The 20,869-nt window shown below is 37.8% G+C and overlaps 1 protein-coding gene across 1 annotated transcript in view; it reads left to right on the forward strand.

Annotated features, from left to right (window-relative positions):
• Window positions 1-20,869, forward strand: part of LOC149205435 (SNF2 domain-containing protein / helicase domain-containing protein / HNH endonuclease domain-containing protein) — a 460,346-nt gene that overhangs the window by 394,055 nt on the left and 45,422 nt on the right. The window contains exon 15 of the mRNA XM_089397405.1: window positions 993-1,523. Coding sequence (XP_089253531.1) covers window positions 993-1,523 — 531 coding nt within the window. The remainder of the gene's footprint in view (window positions 1-992; window positions 1,524-20,869) is intronic.

The following is a 20,869-nucleotide window of genomic DNA, read 5'->3' on the forward strand; positions in this document are numbered from 1 at the left end:
AGATCGAAGTTAACTAATTACGCTACATTTATGTTAAGATATATAAAGATACTGAAAAAAATAAGTTTTTATGGTTAAACAATTTTTAGTGGTTTCAATGTTTTACAGTTTGGTCTTTTTCTAGGTATATGTTATTTTTTTTGTCGAAATTCAACAAAGACTTTTTATTCTTACAAGTTTAAGTTATGTACTCTATATAGCATTAAAAAATACAATTTAAACAATGATAAATTACACGTATTTTGCACTCTAAAAGAAGTTTGCACCTGAAGAAATTTGATCCCTCGGCTCATGTTAGATGCGTGCTTAAAATGGATTTATACTGGTTCTAACCATCCTCATGTTATGCGGCTTAGCTACTTACCAACACACATTACTCTTTCCTCTCTATTGATGAGCAACAAGTTACACTTGAAATGAAAGAATCTGTAATTACACAGTTTATACAGAAAATCTTACAAACAGTGAAGTAACTTCCTCAAACTACTTACTTTTCTTCTTGCATTTTGTTACTGACGAGGTGTGCGTTTATTGTAAAGTGATTATGCTTGTCACTAGGGCTGTCCTACGCTGATAAGTATGTGAAATAGATGGATCCATAAATAATCATTTGTGAGCATGCCTACCATTGTATGAATGATATAGTTCCCTCCTTTGGATGAATTCAACTATGTTCAAATCACATCGCTTTAAGACCATTACTGAACGAAGAGACCCATCATGTTTGATATATAATATCACAAAATAGGTATTGGACTCTAGGAAGAAAGTCAATTAACTCCTGTGTGTGTGTATATATATATAATCTTGATAAAAAGACATAATAAACTGCCCAACAGTGCCAGACACCCTTAACTAGTTGATTTACTATACTAATATTTGGTTAGCATAACTCTTTTACTTGGTGTATGCAAAGTTGCAAACTCACCATTGTGCTATTGAAACATGTGAACATTTACCCTCTCTAACAATGTCTCATTCGAAATTTACAGGTAGATGCTGTCTATAATCTAAATCTACCAGATAAGCCTCTCTGTGACAGAAGCATGTTCACTGAAGGTAATAAATGTGATGGGTATTTGGAAGGCAGTGTTCCAGTCCTAGCCATGGAAAACAATATTATCACTGATGGAAAAAGTGACCTAGAACTTTCCAAATCATCCTCCCAGCCTTCGCCTAATACAGACTCATATGCAGCTGAAAATTCCTCTGTTAAGAATCAGAATGCACAATCAGGTGATGAATGTGTACCAGGTACAGAAATAATCACCTGTGGATTGGAAGGCCATGGGTTCTTGAAAGGCTGTGCTGATGACAAGTGTGTTCTAGAACATGCTGAATCATGCTCGCAACGTTTGTCAAATATAGAATCTGATGCAGGTGAAAATTTCTGCATTAAAAATGAGCATGTAGAATTGGATGATGGGTGTGCACTAGGTTCAGGACAAGTCACCTGTGGATTGGTGGCAGAGAGTGAAGGTGATAGTATCTTTGACATTCCACCAGAGTCACTTCTTTTTGAGGTAAGATCTTTTAATTGCAGTTCAAATTTCTGTTAACTTTTAGTTCAATTGTCATATGATAAACAGACAACAAAGCAAACAAAAGCTTTGCAGAATGAGATCTAATCTTATCTTGAAAAACTACGGTAGCTTATTATGATTGGCAGTGTTACAAAATGCTACCATTGAAATAAGTTCCACTATCTTCTAGATAATCAATCATGGTTACTATAGTAGAAATTGCAATCATAATTATTATATTAATTCCTTAATGAGTGTTTCAATATTAAATCAAGTTGAAGTAGGTGAAATAGCTTTTGAAATGACTGTTACTGTATTTTTATGTAGTGTCAAAGATAATCATAGTTGCATCTTAACAATAAGATCAGTGTTAATGTTGCTGAAAATAGTTGAGACTACTTGAGAAGCTCTTCTTGTATGCAGCATTGTTGATTGTAAGCCATTTAATGAATTAAGAGAAAAATCTATAAAGATAATCATGGCTACAAACCAGACACTGTTTTGATTGCACCATTCACAGTCTGAACCCTAGTTGCATTAAAGCCCCCAAGGCTCCTCGTGTAGAAATTCTGATCTAGGGAAATTAATGCAAATTTGAAGTTTCACCTTTCAATAAAGGTTTTCCAAATCTAGTCCCAAGATCTTTCAGCCTTGGGGCTGATTTGAAATATATAATTACAGCAGCAAATACTTCAGTTCAGTTCAATCCAAGTTACTAGGCAGCTCAAGAAAAAAGATACCAAACAAGTGCACATCAATTGCAACAAGTCACAGTCCTTAAGGTACACTTTCCTATGCATATAACATATCTGAAATAACTTTAACAACAGATCTTACAGCAGTTATTCTACCAATCTTCTAGATATGCACGAACTCTATGAACAATTTCAGCCATTTGTTATGTCAAATCAACCCAAACAACCAGTGCTGGAAATTTTCCCCAATCAGGAATACAACACAAGCTGAAAATAAAATATGCAAGTACACAATAATTGAACAATTGAAACATTTCATTTATATATAACAGATAAAATACATGTGCATGCTGAACTTATGACAAGCTGGTAGAATTTCAAGCTCTCCAAACAGTAGGGGAAGCAAGAAAACCCTGACCACCAATGCCTCCTAGCAAGTGTTGATTTTTGTGTAGCATTGGGAGGTATTCCCGCATGCCAAAAAAGGTCTCGCAAGTCAGCCAAGGAAAATTATAAAATATGAAAATGAAAATTATGTATCTTTGGGCTGCATGTAGGCCGCAAATGATCAAGCCACCCCCACCATTAAGGGCTGACTTTTGGTCAAAAAGTCACCCATTTGACAAATATAAAAACACAAGTTGACCTCCTAATTTGGACCAATTTAAATCACACACATTCTTCTGTTTTTTTTATTCACACATGTGAAGTCAAGAGGAGAAAATCTGAAGTTTGACCAAGATAAAGAGGCTTCCATTTGACCGAGTTTGACCTGCTCTGTTTGGCAGAGAATCTGTTGAATTTGACCAAGAATTTGACCACAGAGAAATGGGCAAGCTTGACCACAGAAGAAGACTTAGACTGCAGATTTGGGCCACAGTCAACCACAGTTGACCCTAGACCCTTTGATCGCAGGACTGAGCTGACCTCAGGGCAAAAATTCAGACTGTTGACCAGTGTTGACCAGCACTATTTTCTCTTATTTTTGGAGGTTTGACCAAGGATTGACTAGCTAGTATTTGACCAGGTTTGATTGGTAGCTTGGACATGGATTTGTTGCACGGTTTTCTAGAATTCGCTTGAAATTGTAAATATTGTTGAAGAACAATTTCTCCTTAGAAGAAAATTTGTTTTGTTTTTTCCAAGGTTAGGTATTCCCAGGGTAAATTTGTTGTCTCTATTATGCTTGGTTGTCTCTTTATGATCCTACTTTTTTCATTGCATTACTGTTGAAATTTTATGTTTAATTGCTTAATGATAATATGTTGTTGCATAGAATGTCTAGGCACCGCGACAATGGTTCAAATTGGGGGCTGTCACATTGATTCCCAATCACTCCATTTTAGCTATCTCCCAATAGCAAACTAAGGGGGTAGACCCTATGGAAATGGAAAGAGGAGAGATTCATTGGGAACCAACCAATCTGGGAGACATAGCTAAGCAACCAATACTTGTTTTAGACTGCGCAAGATTTTAAGGATTCAAATTGATTTGAGAAAAATGATACTAGTGCGAAATAAAGTTCAAGTAAAGGATGGGAAACTGTTGTTGAATGATTCAACTATCTTATATGCAAATGCAAAACTTAAAACTATGTGAAATGCAGGGACTTGGTTAATTTTAGTTAAATTCCTGTTCTAAGTTTGATCCCTAAATGTTTCTATCAACCAAGCTTATGCTTGGAAGTAAAGTTTTAATGTGCAAGTACTAGCTTAGTATGCAAATGCAAAGTGAAATGATATGATTGCGGAACAAAGGGCCTAAAATTAATTCTGAAATATATGGCGAGTGTTTTTTTTAACTTAAGGCTCAGAAATATTATCTTAATGTGAAAGCAAATACTTATACCAACAATGTAAAATGTAAAATCTGCACAAGTAATTACTGGAATATACAATAGGAAACCGATACAAAATGCTGGAAATAAAACACTTTTAAATTCAGAAATCCATTTGCATGAGGTGCTCAATCAAAGATCATTAGGTGCATAAGTAAAACTAGATTAGTCCTACTTGCATGAACATGTAAAATCAAATGTACTTTAGAAATTTAACTAATTGCTTTAAAACTCAGATTACATTAATAAAATATCAGTTTAGTAATTTGCTCTTAAAACAAATGTCAATGCTAGCAATATATTTTAAACCAGGAGTCCTATTACCATGCAATATTCAGATTTTTTCTATGTATAACAACAAAAACTTCAAATGACAAACTGCTAACTAATAATTCAGATAATTTTTGAGTTTTACTATTTCTGATCTAGTGGTGTATTTGATCTAAAAAAACTCAAAAATAAATTACTGAAAAGCAGTGAAACAATGTTCAGAAATTTGTCAATTAGCATGCAAAAGGTTACTGAAAATAATTCTATTTCTGAAATGTACTGCAGTAAAAGATGTAAACTAAATTTACTGCTAAACTTTAGCTATTTGAAATTCTATGCCACTATTAGTCTTGCTTTCAATCAGATAAATGAAATGGAGTAGGGGTTTAGAGGATGTGCACCAGTCAGCCCTTAGGGGCTTGAAGATACTCGGAGATAAGTTGCCCAAGTCACTAAAAATCTTCAAATCTAATTGTCAAACTTAGATTTTTTTTGACAAATATTTTGTTAAAATTTGGTAAATTTTTTTGGGAATTTTATGGAAAAATTTATGGTGATAGGGAGTGAAAGAAGAGAGGCTTGAGGGTGAGAAGAGGGAGGTCGAGAATGAGAGGGAATGAAGGTCGAGAAAGGCAGAGGTAAGGGAAGAACGGAGGAGCAGGGGACAGAGGAGAAGGGGGGTAGAGAAGGGAGGGGAGGCCGAGAACAAGGAGGGAGGCCGAGAACCCAGGTCGAGAAGGAAAGAAGAAAAGCAGGGGGTTCGAGATGGGTAGCGCAGGGCCTTAAGGCGCTAAAAAAAAATTGCCCACGATCTTTCTGAAATTTCTCTTCAACCTGCAAATAAAATGGAGATTAGATCTTGCCCTCCAACGCCCAGATCTGTCTCTAAAATCCACAAAAATCGTTTGCAATCTTCAGATCTGTTCCTGTGCAAACAAAAGACAGAAAACCCCAAAGCGTGTATATACAAAAAATATGAAATACCCAAAACCCCAATGAATTAAAACAATTGAAATTTACAAATCTACAATGATATTCTACAGATCTAGTAGATCTGCAGATCAAAACCCTCTATGAGCCAGATCTAAACAATTTCGCACAACTTTATAAAGAAACTGGAAATTTTAAAAGAGGCACAAGCCTAAGAACAACCCTGCAAATAAAATATTTCGTAAGATGACTTCAGAAATTAAAAACAGTGGGCTCTTTAGATTCTGTAATCTAAGAGTCAGTTGGCTTAGTTGAGGACTTCCCCAAATTGCTAAATCTTGAATAATAACTTCTGCAAACTTAGATCTGCTTGTTAGATTAATAGCTAAGTAACCTGACATGTGGATTCGAGATTCATCGATATGGGGATTCGAACATGTTGACCCCCCGGAACATGACACATTCAGATAAGTTATATACATATATTAAAAATTAGATATTTCTTACACAAATTTTCATTCATGATACAAATTCATTGATTTCAAACATAGATCTTCATCTAGTTTGTTTTATTGTTTACAAAGTTAGTAACATTATAGCATGCATAGTACATACAAAATTCAAATACAATTGTAATTTGTGACATGTCACATAAATGATAAATCATAAATTTTAAGTTCATAAATGATAATACATATTCAATTCATCAATGATCCAATAGGAGAAAGACAAGATAGTAAGATAAAGACACTGACAGTTGTAGTTTTCTCATTAAGTCATCAAAATCAAAATGTGTTACATAGGTAGTGCAATGCTAATGGCAAATAGAAATAGAAAATACAAAACAACTACAAGTATACAAGCCTCAAGGCGGTAGGTAGCTCATGACTCATGAATCATCAATCTTCATAGTCATCATCAAAATCAACATCACTGTCCTCATCATCATGGTCACCACTGCTCTCCTCTATGGCATCGTCCTCTGCTGTATCCAAAGTCGTCTCTGCATATGCTAGTGTGGAGGATGACCCCTCTACAGTATCACCATCATCAAATCTAACAGGCTCTAGCACTGGATCATTGAGATCCATGTTGGCCAATGCCAATTCACACTACTGTCCAGACTCATATCATCAGGAAAGGCATCCCACATCTTTGTCTTTCCCTTCAACCACTCTTCCCTCTGCTAGTAAATAAGATGAAGGTTGGTGTGCACATACACCATTGTCTTTGCCCTGGACTGCTCTTCTTAACACTATACAAATTCCCATATGTGCTCCAATTCCTCTCGCAACAAGAGGATGAAGTCACCTGAGAGAGGAGCCCCATGGATAACTGCTGTAGAGGAGGGCTTTTTGCCCCATGATTTACCTACCAAGAATAGGGCTTCTTAGCCCCCCTGTCTCTAATTAGATCATATCCTGCAAATCGACCAGTGCTAGTGGAAAACTCTGCAAAGACATCCTCCACCTCATCAAGTAATGCTCTATCCTGAAAACCCTGGTTGAATGCATCTTTCCTCCCCTTTGAGATTTCACCATCCATGTGAGGAGGGAAACTGCGGGAAGTTCCACCATTCAGCCACTCATGGCTGTAATATTTTGGGTTCAATGAGTGAGGCAAACAATGTAAGGGTGTGCAATTCTTGTCCCATCTGTTGACAAGAATATCCTGTATGGTACCACAGAAAGCCTCTGGTGATGTTTCATACTCGGGGCACTCACTCTGTAAAATAAGGCTCCTCACAGACTCAACCATGGAATCCCATCCCTCATAAACCTCTCGTAGGATGGGTTGGTCTGTATCTGCAAATCGAAGCAAAGAAATGATAGGGTCCATGATCTAAATAAGTAGATCTACCCTCTCCCATCAAACATCATCTAGCACTGTGTCCTTCACTCGTTTAGAGGCTACTTGATCTGTCTTTCTCCAAAAATACCAAAAATCTAAAATAACTATGGCCCCAAGAGCGGCCTTGACCTCCCTCAACCTCTTCAACATGATGAATGAAGAGGAAAACCATGTATCTACAATGTTCAACAATGACAGATTGTTGTACTCCTTGTAGATAGTGAGGGCAATTGTATGATTTTGTACAAAGTTACGGATATGTCGTGTATCCTCAATAATGTTACCAGTCTAGAGCACATCAGAAGCAATGGATTTCAATGCTAAGTTCAATGAATAGACAATGCAAGACGTCCAAAACACTTGTGGATATTTAGCTTCCACAATTATGCCAGCAACCTTGCAAACAGGTGCATTATCTGTAATGATTTGCACACAAGAATCAACACCTACATCTTCAATAACTTTAATAAACAACTCACCCATATATTGTGCATCCTTGTATTCTCCAAGTGTATCCACTGCTTTCATGAAAACTGGACCATTCAAGGACGACACCATGAAGTTGATGAGTGGGTGCCGTGCTGGATCTGTCCATCCATCATAAACAATGCTAACCCCAGATGTTGGCCATGATGCTTTAATAGGCTCAAGCATTTTTTGCACCTCTTTTCTTGCCTTCATCAACAATGTGGTTCTAAGCTTCTTTGAACTAGGAGGCACATACCATGATTGAGCCCCTTGAGTTAGAACTCAACACATCTCAATAAATAGAGGTGAGCGTGCAACATTAAAGGATATGAAGTTTTGGTAGAAGAAAAAGGCAATGGCGAGATCAAGCTCTTCGCGTTTCTCCTTTTGAAAAATCTTGTCCATTGGACCAAGTGAAATTTGTTGGAAATACTGAGAGGGGGGGGGGGGTGAACCAGTATTCCTTAGCAATTAACACTTTTAAATCTTTTCAGAGCATTTGTTAATCTTCAATTATTATAAATGTTTATGCAGTAATAACAATAAATAAAAGAACACAATAGACGCAAGAACCACCAAATGCTTTTCTAATAAATTCTTTAATCTTTAGCCCCAAATGAAGTGAAAGCAACAACTTCCTAGAATTCTAGAAAAACATTCTTCTCCAACTCCCACTGGAAGGACGCCCCAATGCCCTGGTTTTTTCAATAGTCAACTGAATGGATGCCCCAACATGCTAGACCAACCTACCACCTTGAAGTGTTCACATGCTCCAAACTGTAGGCGACTTCATGCACCAGCCTAGCACTTCCCTGCCACCTTATAATGACTGAAATGAGACAAGAGTGTGGATTCCCGTACCAGGGACAATTATCCACGATACAATATGATTTACAATGATTTTGACCTAAAACCCAATCACACTATGACTTGCAACCCAACCATGACATCATCCCAACAGAGACTCCTATACGTCCCATAATGCCTTTTCAACTCTAGGCAGATTGACTCTTTTACAATAATGACTCTTCCAATGATGACACTTTTACAAATGACTCTTGGCCTTGACACTTCTTCACAATATACAGATGGCTATCATGTCTTTAAAGGATGTCCCGCTGCAATGCTTCCTTTGATTTGATACTTCTGTTCTTGAATTCTTGCTTGAAGTTGTACTTGAATCTTCTTCTACTTGCATGCAAAATTTTCCCAGGCGAAACCAATCTCGAAACAAAACAAAATACCCTTCAACTTACCTCTGCCTGCAAAACACATGTAAATGCATAATAATGAATAAATACAAATTAAAATTACAATGCATACCTGAAGTGTGCTTGTCAGTTTGGTTGTTGATTTGTTGCAACAGTAGACAAAGACTCCCACTCTTGATATAGGCTTGGACTCTATGCAAGACTATATCCAAAACTGACCTAAAGATATATACGATAAAACTAATGACAGACCCTAGACTTGTGATGGACCAAGTTCTAAGTTCAACAACAGAGACCATTCTATCAACTATGACAAGTCAAGTAACATGAACTTACAACATCATATAGATTTAGCAGACTTCGTGTAGCATCAAATGTGTAGTATCAAGAATAGGACATTCAAAATGTGGTATCTAAACTAACAGTGACATATAGAGACAGAGAGATATAACCGTGACCCTGTATATACTGACGTTGTCCTGCAGAAACATATGTCAGAGATGATACTCAAAATTCAAATGTAAACATTAATAATACATAACTTGTTGTAGGAGACTTACCCTTGACTGTTGATGTGTGGTTCTTATTGCAGTGATCCTTGAATGCATGCTTTTTCTTGCCTTCTAGGAGCTCGATATTGAATCTATTATATCTATGTAATTTCAGATCTCCAGAGTCTAAAATTTTGTCCGGTGATAGCCCTCTGAGTCCTCTTTCCAACCCCACAGTTCTGATCAAGATTGAATTCTTCAAGAAAAATTATGCCCAATCTCCCACAATGGCCTAATTATAGACTAGTACAGTAGAGTGAACTTGTACGAAGTGCCACGTGTCACTATTGTGACCTTTGGCCCTGAAAACGCTACTCAACAAACTACAATCCATTCTCTTTTTGTGACTATTTACGAAATTTGAATTCAATGCTCAGAGAGAAAGTTATGGCAATTTTCCCAACGTCACCTGTTTGACATGGAATTCGGGAGCCTACATAAACCCTAACTTCCACAGGTCATATCTCCGAAAATATAGCGAACCAAGATTTGAAATTCGGTCACGAGGTTCATCAAGATTTCGGCTCAAATGGATTTTAATTTTAGCTTCTGAAGCTATGCAGAAAAAACGTTATAGCGAAAATGTCACGATGACCTGTTTGAAGCCATAAAATCCCTACTAGAGGAGGATATGTGGGTCATTATTTATATGAATATCTTGAGTTGAGAGGGTCCTCAACAAGTGAACGTTGGAGGGATTTTAGGAGAATTTTTTATTTATTAATTATTGACTATTCAATGACCACAACCAATTATGAGTGCCATGCCACAACCCCATAGGGTTTTAGCCCACTAATTGGGATTACTAACTTCAAACATGAATATCTCTCAAATCGTGAAGAATTACTTGGCGTGCCATATATCAACGGAAACATATCGACGAGTAGAATGCATCTAGAAGATCCTTGACTCAGAATAGAGTAAGTTGTCAAGTCAAAATTCCATGCAAGATTGGGGTAGCCCTGGTGTTGCTTGGGATGACATCAATGACAACCACTAATCAACAAAATTGCCTTTATTTTTGCTTCTTGTCACCCACTAGAACTCTCAAATGGGAATTTGTTGTTGCCTTTCCTCAAAAATGGAAGGGGGTCATCATTCTTGATTTTTTTTTTTTGCAGCCACATTTGCCATACCAACATTGAACTCTCTTTCCATCTCTTTCCTCTTTTGTAAAGGAACTTTTGTACAGGCTCCAACTCCACAACTTAGTAAAGCCAACAAATGGCCTTTCACACGGAAATATGTGCTCGTGAAAGTACTTCGGTAAAATTTGTATCTCCAATTAACATTGCCTCCTCCCTCCACCTTGCTGCTTGGCCCTTCCTCTCGTGACATATTTCCACAAGGGATATTTCTCAGTGTTACCTTTAGGAGGAAGTCTTCTCTCAACATTACTTGCAATAGAGGGAATACTTGCAGCAGAATATGATGAAATCGGGAGAGGAGGGGTATCTCCTATGGGGACATTCTTCACCTTCCTTTGCCCCTTCCCTGCTGCCCTTGATTGAGCCATGAATACTATAAAAAAATAAACCAAAAATGCACAAATTTGTAAAAGAAACACATATGCAAACTGTTGTAATACAAATGCAAAAAACTCGATACTGCCAGTGCCTTCTGCTGCATACTTGGCCTTATCACCAAGCTCTACATGTATATCCATAGGCTCACTGGTCATGTTGGTGAAGATGTTTCGAGATCCCGTCATGTGACAAGATGCTCCAATGTCCACAAAGCAGACACCTTTTGTGACGGATCTAGAAAGGCATGACACTAGGGAAACGTTTTTCTTAAACTTTTCACCCATCTCATCCATCTATATAGTGGCTGTCATAGTTGTCTTTCCCTTGTCCTTCTTCTTGTTTAGACACTGACTGGAAAAATGGTTGAACTTGTGACATGCAAAGCACTTGGACTTCGCTCATGTCCTCCTTTTTATTCTGTGCAGTCCTTCATTCTGGTTCTATCTGGCCTTCCCTTTGTCCTTTTTTGCTTGTGTAGCAAGAGCAAGCTCATCTTTCTCCTCAGTACCCTTTTGCTGCCCTCTAGTCAGTGAGTTCTCCTAGATCTCCTTCTCGATAAAGTCATCCTACAATTGGCTTCAATCCAAAAGTTGTTGCCTCCAAGGATCTCATCAACAAAGGTGGTCCAATGCTTAACGTAACCTTTCAGAGCAACTTTCACCAACTTCGAATCATTCACAGTTTCCCCAACAACTAAAATCTCATCACGAGCCTGTTGGATCCTTGTGAGGTAAGATGTTACGGTCTCATATCTATTCATCCTACTGCTTGTTAATTTCTCCCTCAACATTTTTTTCTTGTTTTCATTTGTTCTCTGATAAAGACCAGTCATGGCTACCCACATTTGATGTCCAGTGTCCTTCCTTGATATGTGAGGAATTATATGATCCTTCACACCATTCAAAATTATACACCTTGCTTTCATATCTTTGAGTTTATGCTTCGTTGCAAGGTTTGGATCTGAAGGAACCTTAATGTTTGTGTTCACAAGATCCTACAAACCATTCATTTTCAGAATCATGGTAATTTTCTCCTTCCCAAGATTGAAATTAGCAGCTCCATCCAACTTGTGTTCATATCGCAAACTACTCAGTGATGCTATTTTCACAAATCGACCACAGCCACAAAACCTAACTGCAAAATTTAAAAATAATTATGTTCCTAAGGAAAAAGAAACTCGTTGTTGCAAACCCTAGTGATTTCATATCTCTCTCTCACAATGTTGTAGCTGCTACAACCTCCTCAAAAATTTTGCCTATATTCAAATCTTGGAGCCTCTGATCAATTATATGAATTGTCGTTTTGAGTTGTTAAAGCCATCCTTGAGCTTACTTCTCTATGTGTTCAAGGCTTCTTCTAGGAATCCCAAGTGTCGCAACTACTTATTCTCACATGCCTAGCTTGTGATGCCCTCAATTGCGCACTCCTGTCAAGCAGTTATTGTGCACTTCATGATGACAATCACTCCTTGTCACGAATAACTGTGCACTTCCTGATGGCAGTGATTGACATGCCTTGACAATAGGGATTACACAATCCCTTGTGATAGACAATTGTGCAATATCTTGTGATAATCAACTATACAATCCCTTGTGGCAGTCAATTGCACATTCCGTTGTGGCTATCAACTATGCAGTTGTTGGAGGCACTTAATTGCACACTTCTTGATGACAGATACTGCACACTCCCTTTGGTTAACTAATGGACATCACTTGATGACAGTGTGGGCGCACTTTCTAAAGTTAGCGTTGTCACAAGTGCCAGTTAAATAATCCTTGGCTCCTAGATTTCCGACTTGCATGCACAAAACCCTAACCCTATTCCATGAGTGATCAACTATATAAGTACCAAAGGTGCCATGGATAGTTCTAGAACAAGAGTGCCTATTATGTCAAATAATGAGTGTTTCATTGACAAATCCACTACCATAACATGGCAGATCATAAAAGAGACTTTCAATGAGAAAGGGTTCCTAGAGGATTTAGAAGACATGGAGATTTACATTAATATCAAGAGATCCTAATTCCATAAGGTTGCTTGTAGATATCGGATGCTGCCGTGTGCAGAAGCATTAAGATGGATACTGCAAGGTTTAGATTGCAAGAACATGATTCTAAACAGTGCAAGTGGGCTTGATCTTTCCACTTATCAGCCACATGATCTTCACTCCTACTACAAGCTTCCAAAGCCTGGAGAGTATCTAAATTCAAAGTATTATGTAGTTTTGTCTCATTTGAATACAAAGGATGTGATCATGTCATGGTGGCAGGAACCAACCAAGTTTCATTAGAATCTAGAGGGAATCTACAAGACTAAATCATTAAGGAAAGTTTACTAGTGCCTCATGGTTATGTGCTACAAATTGAATGGGTGGGGAAGCACTGAGCTTTGTGAGGAAGGATGGATTCACATGCTCTACCTAGTTGTTTAAGAAGGGAAGATCTTTAAATGGTTAGATATACTTGCCCAACAACTGCAGATTAATGTGTCAAAGGCGAAGAAGGCATTACAAGGTGAGCATCCTCAATTTTATATGTTCGCTTACTTGCTCAATGGAATTTGTGCTCGCAATGAGTTCCTGGGTCTAGAGTGGAAATGGACCCCACAACAACTTCCTGTCAACATCTATTGTAAGCTATTATCGAAAGTTAGTTATAGAGGGGTATATGAATAAGTTGTTGAGGGTTTCTTTGTTGTACTATATCATATTATCTTTGAAGTCGAGGCGCCTTGCATGACTAATGAGGCTAAAGAAGCAGTTGTTGAAGTAGCAAATTGGTTTGCTTCTCCTCAAGGCACATACATCAGAGTTTTCGGTTCCCAAAGACCTCCACATCTCATGCCGAGGTATGTGACCGACAAGGTGGTCATGCAAGAGATTGGATATCAGCTTTGCACAGGATTGTCTCAATTATTGTAGAGGAAGAAGAAGCGACCTTGGCCTCTCTTTCCCCTGTAAGTAGGATCATACGAGCTTAAGAATCTAAAGGCAATAGAAGCAGAATTCAAAAAACTTACCCACCTCAGGTTTGGTGAAATGAGTTTTCATCGATATGACCCTAGAGGTGTGTGTAAACAACACTGTGCTAAGTTGCATTTTCCTGGCCATATGCTTCCAACTCTTGGGAAGATGAGGAAAAGATGAAGAATTGGTATAATGCTTCTAGGGCACATGGACCAGGTGACGAGGCAGGCCCTTCTAATACAACTCATGTACCAGATATTGTTCAAGAAGGGAATTAGTAGGAAGTGCTTACTCTAGTTAGTGTTGTCAGGCCAAAGAGGAAGATAATACATGATCCTGAAGAGGAGAGGAGCAGAAAATTCAAATCAAATCCAAACACCAAAAGCGCATTCGAAGAGGGGAGGAAAAGAAAGGAATTAGAAGAAGCATGGAAGAAGCGAGAAGAAGAGCATAAGCAAGAAGAGGAATGCAAGAAAAAGGAAGAACATGAAAGGAAGAAGAGGGAAGACATCCTGAAAAGAAGGGAAGAGCTGAAAAAGTGAAAAGAAGAGTAGGATAAGAAGAAACAACGAGAAGAAGCATTGCAGAAGCAAAGAGAAGAAGAATGGCAAAAGCTAGAAGAAGAAAGTGGGAGGAAACAGGAGGAAGAATTTGAAAGAGTTTTGGAGGAAGAGTTGCAGGCTCAACACACAGATGATGAACAAGAGGAGGATGACAAGAAGCAAATATTGTGCTGATTGTAGAGCAAACAAGCTATCAACCCCTGCCTCCTCTTACTGGTGGCCATATCCCATTCAGTGAATCGAGAATATTTTCTCCACCTAATGATCGGGTCATGGATATTTCAAACTTCACCTTCAATGAGCTGAAGAGCAGAATAGTACAAGAAAGATGAAGGTATTTCGCAAATGATCCTGATCGCCTTGTTTCCATTCACATAGAAAGGGTGATTGTGTCTAATAATAGGAAGAATCCAAGAGCAAAACCTCCAATGAATGTAGCATTTGCAGAAGCCACAAAGAAGAATACTAACTTATTGATGCGAGAAAATGAACAATTAGCAAAGGAATTGGATACTGCAAGGCAACAGATTGATCATCTCCTCGCTGAAAATCAAAGGTTGTCTTCCATTAATTCTAACAGAAGAGAGTTACAAGCAGCTATATTTGAAGAGCTTCAGTCGCTGGGAGACACAATGAGGCAGGTGTATGAGGAAATGATCACTCTACATAAGGTAGTGGTGCCCTTGCATGCAGTTCAAAAAGGATCGTAGGAGAAGGTGAAAGTTTTGAAGACAACTTATGCAACTATAGATGAGATCCAAGAAGGTGGCACCCCCAACGTTGGTTAGGAAAGGAAGAAAAAAATGTTGAGATGGAGAAAGCAAAGATCAAAATGTTTATACAGGTCTATGAGCAACTCAACAATTTAATCAACACCATATCAACATATTCATGACTGTACCATGGATTGGATGCCTTGGTAAGAATGCACAAAATACATTCTATTGGTGCATTTGTGGAAACAAAGAGTAAGAATTTTTGAATTCAGGCTTATGTGATCCATATTGAATTAAGAAAAAACTTTCGGTAGAAATCACATAGGAGAATTTTTGTCGACACGTTTCGAACCATCCAATGTGTATGAAACACATTGGATGGTTCGAAACGTGTCGGCAAAAATTCTCCTATGTGATTTCTATCGAAAGTTTTTTCTTAATTCAAAGAGTAAGAATGTTATTAGGAAAGAAATAGAAGAGTTCTTGAGAAACATTAAATAGGTGACGACCTAGAATTATGTAGAAGTAACGAAAGAATATGTTCTGGAATATGTAGTTGAGCTAGCCAAGTTGCATATGAAGCTATTCTTGTTGTGGAAGATCATACAAATAGGTTCCAAGACTATATACCTGGATGGATTGGAGGGAAATATTAAATATAACTCAAATCTTCCATTGAAGGTTGGAAATATAGCACCTGAATATAGAGCTTGGTATGTATATGTTACCATTGAGCTACAAGTTATGGTCATTGAGTTGGAGTTTCCTCAAGTTTGAACATGTATTTATTTGTCTTATGGCTATAGCCACATTTTGTCCAATGTAATTTGTATTTGAGAATAATAATAATAAAATGTAAATTGTGAGTGTGGAAGTCCAAGAGTCACATAGGGAATGTGAAGAGTTATTAGGGAGCTCAAGAGTCACTTGGGAGCTCAAGAGTCATTTGGGAGCCCAAGAGTCACTTGGTAGCTCAAGAGTCATGGGGAAGGTCAAGAGTCACATGGGGAGGTGAAAGGTCACCCCATTTGTTATAAATAGGCCCTCATGCCTCATGTAAGGGGACTTTTAGAGATTTAGCCTTGGCTTCTCTAGTTTAGCATAGGAGAGAAGATCATTCTTTGGAGAAGCAAGTGGTAGCTTCATGTTCCACTATTGGGGCTAGTGTTTCATCATTGTAATTTTGTACTTGGAACTTTCACTTAATAATCAGAAGCTCTCAGAGCTATGCATGTATCATGAATGTTGTAAGACTTTTCTTTAAATGTTACAAAAGAAAATGAACTATTTCGTTGCCTTTGGTATATATCTTGTTGAATGTGCGTTGTTATTTTCTTTCATGGTCGTCGTTATCTTGTGTACTATTTTGCAGGTTAACTAAGAATTCTTTCTTTGCTCATGTGTGTCCCTTTTGGGATAGTACTATTATGTTTCTTCTAGAGGCTCACTCTTTCTTTTCCCTTTCGTGCAAGTGCCTTTTATACATTGCAATTGGTGTTTCACAAAGCTTATTTGTTGACCTCAAACCTATGTGTATGATCTATTATGTTATTTATTGCAGTCAAGGCAAATCCTTAAGATAATTGTAATGGTGGTCAGACCCATATTATGGATGGCGCTCCTATCTTGAACGGTGTGAGGTCTAATTGGGACTTCATACCGGGGAGATCCCTTGCTGTTCGTGGCTTCTAACACCATCAATACAGAGTTATCTATAAAGCTCTGGCACCATGTTAAAACTCTACCAACCTAGATTTATTTTCTCACGAAAATTATATATTCCTAACAATTTATTTAATTATCGAAATAAATCCTGAATCACCGAAAAATAAAATCACTGATATTTTAACATCTAAAAATATATGTTGTGGAAATAAATTGGAGAGATAAATCATAAATCACACATTGCAATAAAAATAATCTACTGACAACAATTCTCCAACATTTATTAATCCAAAAAAACAGGGTTTTGACCCATAGAGAATTTACAAATAAAATATAGTTTCTGAAACCTTCAACTTGGCCCCACTGGAATAATTCGGCCCAAAGAAAACCGACCAACTAGAAATCAAACTTTGAAGAAATTCGACCCACTTCTCACCAGAAAATTGGCCTCTACGCCTAGCTCTCACTTGACCTTTTCGCATTGACAACTCATTCCTACCAAATTGACCTCCCTAGCAACTGTGCCTCCTTCTCACTTCAACAATTTGGCCTCTCCAATTCCTAGCAAATCAGCCTCTTGGGAACACCTCGAAATTATCTTTGTATTCTTCTTCCTTCTCCTCTATCGAACTGACCCTGGTGCTCTAGAGAATTCACTCTCTCCTTGAGAAAATCGCTTTCCCAAGAATGTTGTAGTTGCCTCTCTCTCTTGTGTTCTTGTATCTTCACCTCTTTGCTAGGCTTCTTTTATAATCATCATTAAGCCTGAATCCTTAACTGTAATCTCACTTCTAGAAGATCTTGGGGATCATTGGTTGAGAGTATTTCTAAGTCACTTAAATAATTAAATTATTTATCCTTAGGAAATGAGTTAATAGTCCACAATAATTAATTGACTTTAATTATTATACTTTTTCTAAGTTAGACTTAGGCAATAAGACATAAATCACTTACCCACCAGGCAAGCACCTAAAGTGGCAATAAATCATCTTCCACATGCTAAGACACCAAGCCTGTGCATAAGACCTTTCAAATCTACCACAAGCTTCAACAACATCTCCATCCTAGGATTTGAATCCTTAAACTCTAGGTCTTAAGCTCATGCATCAACACAATCACCAAGGCCTCCATAGAATGTCAAGGATACAATAATTGAGTCTTCTTCCAAGTAGGGCATCACACCAAGCTGAAGACTGATCAAGCTAGTCGCTCCATGATCTTACCCTTGCCTCACATCCCATACGAACAAAGCTACACAACTCATGCAAGGCATTAGCTCCGCTCTCCATGTCTTCTATTAGTGTAACGACCTTAATGCTACAATAAGAACCATAATAATCATCATCATTTTCAATATTGTGTTCTTCTCTAGGATTATACCCAGAGCACAAACCCTAGCATCACACAAGAGCAATCTCTCCATGAACATCCAAAATCTCTCTCTCTCTTGGTCTTCTCTTATGGTTTCCTCATGATCACTAAGATCTAGCTATTAGGGTTTCATCATGAATTGTAACTTCTTTCTTCCTACAAGATTTCTGTCCCTTAGAGCTTTTGTAATGTCCTTTCCTAAATTATTTTGGAATGGGATTAATTTCTACATTTTGGGGCCAATTTTGGAGGTGACGGGGCCCATTTCATTTTTATTAGAAGACTTAGGAGTTAGAAGTAAGTTACTTTGGGATTTTGTTAGTAGTATGTGGGGCCACCCACACAAGGAAATACACACTCCCTAAGCCAATGGTTCGAAATGCATGAGAGGGAAAATCGAAGGCTTAGTGAGGGACCCACGAAGGAGTGGAAAAGGCCCCACAAAATCTATAAAATGGAGGCAACACTCTTTATTTGACATCTTTGGCATATCAAATTTCTTCTTAGTTGCTCGAGCTGCTTAGTCGGGTCACTTGTTGTTTGGCACGAGTTATTCGAGCAGAGAACTCACCCTTTCTTCGGGGGACTTCGAGTGCCACCCTAGAGAGGTTCTTCCATAATCTTTTGGAGGTGATTTTTAGTGTGATTTCTAGCATTTGCATTTAGATTTTTTCCAGGGGTGCATATTTCCGGAGGACACAATGGGGAAATCAAGTTGAGGTCCTTTGCATTCTTCAGAGGTGCTATTATCGGGAGAAATTCCAGGAGAGAAGCTTTGGTGATTTGCTGCTCACTTGGGTGAGTTTTTGGGCTGAAGGTGATAGCTTTCTTCAGTGAGGATTTCGCAATTCCTGGGGCCAGCGCAAAGGGCAAAGATTGGACACACATGGGTGGTGGAGACCAATGTTGCACTAATCGTTATCGGGATAATTTCGACGGGGGAAAAAATCGGTAATATTTGGGAAAAAATCGTAACATACAAAAATATTCATTTTTTTTCAATTTTTTAATATCTAAACCATATACAACATAAAATAAATACATTGACACATAAATATGATAAAAGAACTAATATATAAGATGTTTAATATCATTTCTAGTGCTACATCACACATAACAGTGAATCATGTCCTGAATAGTAAGTCTTGACTCCTGAGTCCCAACTCAGCCTCAAAATATCAACAAAAAATATAGTAATGTATCTCATATCATGAGTCATAATGTCATATACAATGAAATGAACCAAATAACTAAAGTCTAATACTACTGATTTCCTTTGCCCCTCTAGATGTGGATGTTGGTGGAGTTGGCAGTAGACTCTACTGTGCTCTAGAAGCTGAAGAACTAGGAGCTACAGGAGGTAGACCACATCCTCTACTGGTGGCAGGGGTAGCTTGGGTCATCTTCTCGTCCTCGTATATATATATATATATATATATATATATATATATATATATATATATATATATATATATATATTTCTCCACGATTTTTTGGATAAAAATCGCGATTTTTTTCGGAAAAATTGGCTATAATAAAAAACCACGATTTTATCACCCAATTTTATCTTTGTTTTGAAAAAATCGTGATAAAACGATATTATCGTGATTATTTGGCGATTAGTGCAACACTAGTGGAGACTCAACCATTGGAGTTGTTCCTTGCTGGGAGAAATAAGGGAAGTATTGGTCGAGGTGATTGCTACCTTTCTAGAGTGTTTGGGGAGGATTTTGTTGGAGTATTGACAGTTAGTGTGTTTCAGCAGTTCTGGAGGGCATAGGGCTTTTTGGGGGTCGATTTTGGAAGGTCAAAATCCGGCGAAACCATTTTTGGGTTTTTGTGAGTTTTCTAAGTGGAGTCCATGGTTAAAATTTCAGAATTTTTCAGGCGATATTTGGGCTTGAAATCTTAATTCTTATAGCAGGACGAATTGCTAGTTAGTTGGGGAATTTGCACCATTTTGTGAGTTCGACTTTGGCTTGGAGATAGGCCAAACCCTTTCTAGGTTTTTGGTGGAGAGCTCAATACTAGTTTGGCAGAAGTTTCTAAGAACTTTTGGAGGCTCAAACAGGGGTTTCTTCTAGCCAGCGGTTGTAGAATTTCTAGCACCAACACAAAACATTGAAGATAAGTCTTTCCTTTGCATTTAGGCATCATTTTTCTCACTTGGGATTGTCTAGCTTGCTTTGGCAAGCCAGGTGCACACATTCCATGCATTTTACTCTCCGTTGATAATAAAATGACTCAATTTGGCGCAATTTTGGTGCAATTTTATGGGTGTTTAATTGTTGTCTGAATATTTTTGTGTAGTATGTGTATTTTGCTGGTTTAGCACTGTTATTTCCTTTTTGGAACATTACAGTTTCCTCATGAACCTTAATTTTTTGCTATCTACAAGATACCTCTAAGACGAGTACAAAGATAGGGTATAGTTATGGTAATGAATACAAGAGCTTTCTCCACCCTTTATAAATAAAATAGGTGTGAGAGGCTAACATAAAAGGACATAAGTCCATATAGTAAACAAGAAGGAAACCCCACATGGAGCACTCTACAATACAAGGATGTACATATGTCAAACTAGGGTTTATCCAATCCCCAAGGTGAAATGCCTTTAGGCATGGTTCTCTCTGGGTTGAATATGCCTCCTCTAAGATGGTGTGATATTCAAAACACTGTTATTCCAATGCTTGCTCTGCCAGTGTTAATTTGGCAGCGCAGGGACAA

This window comes from Pinus tabuliformis, chromosome 1_2 (genome assembly GCF_031772625.1).
Source record: "Pinus tabuliformis cultivar Carrire ecotype Pingquan chromosome 1_2, CPIR1, whole genome shotgun sequence".
In the NCBI taxonomy this organism is placed as follows: domain Eukaryota; kingdom Viridiplantae; phylum Streptophyta; class Pinopsida; order Pinales; family Pinaceae; genus Pinus; species Pinus tabuliformis.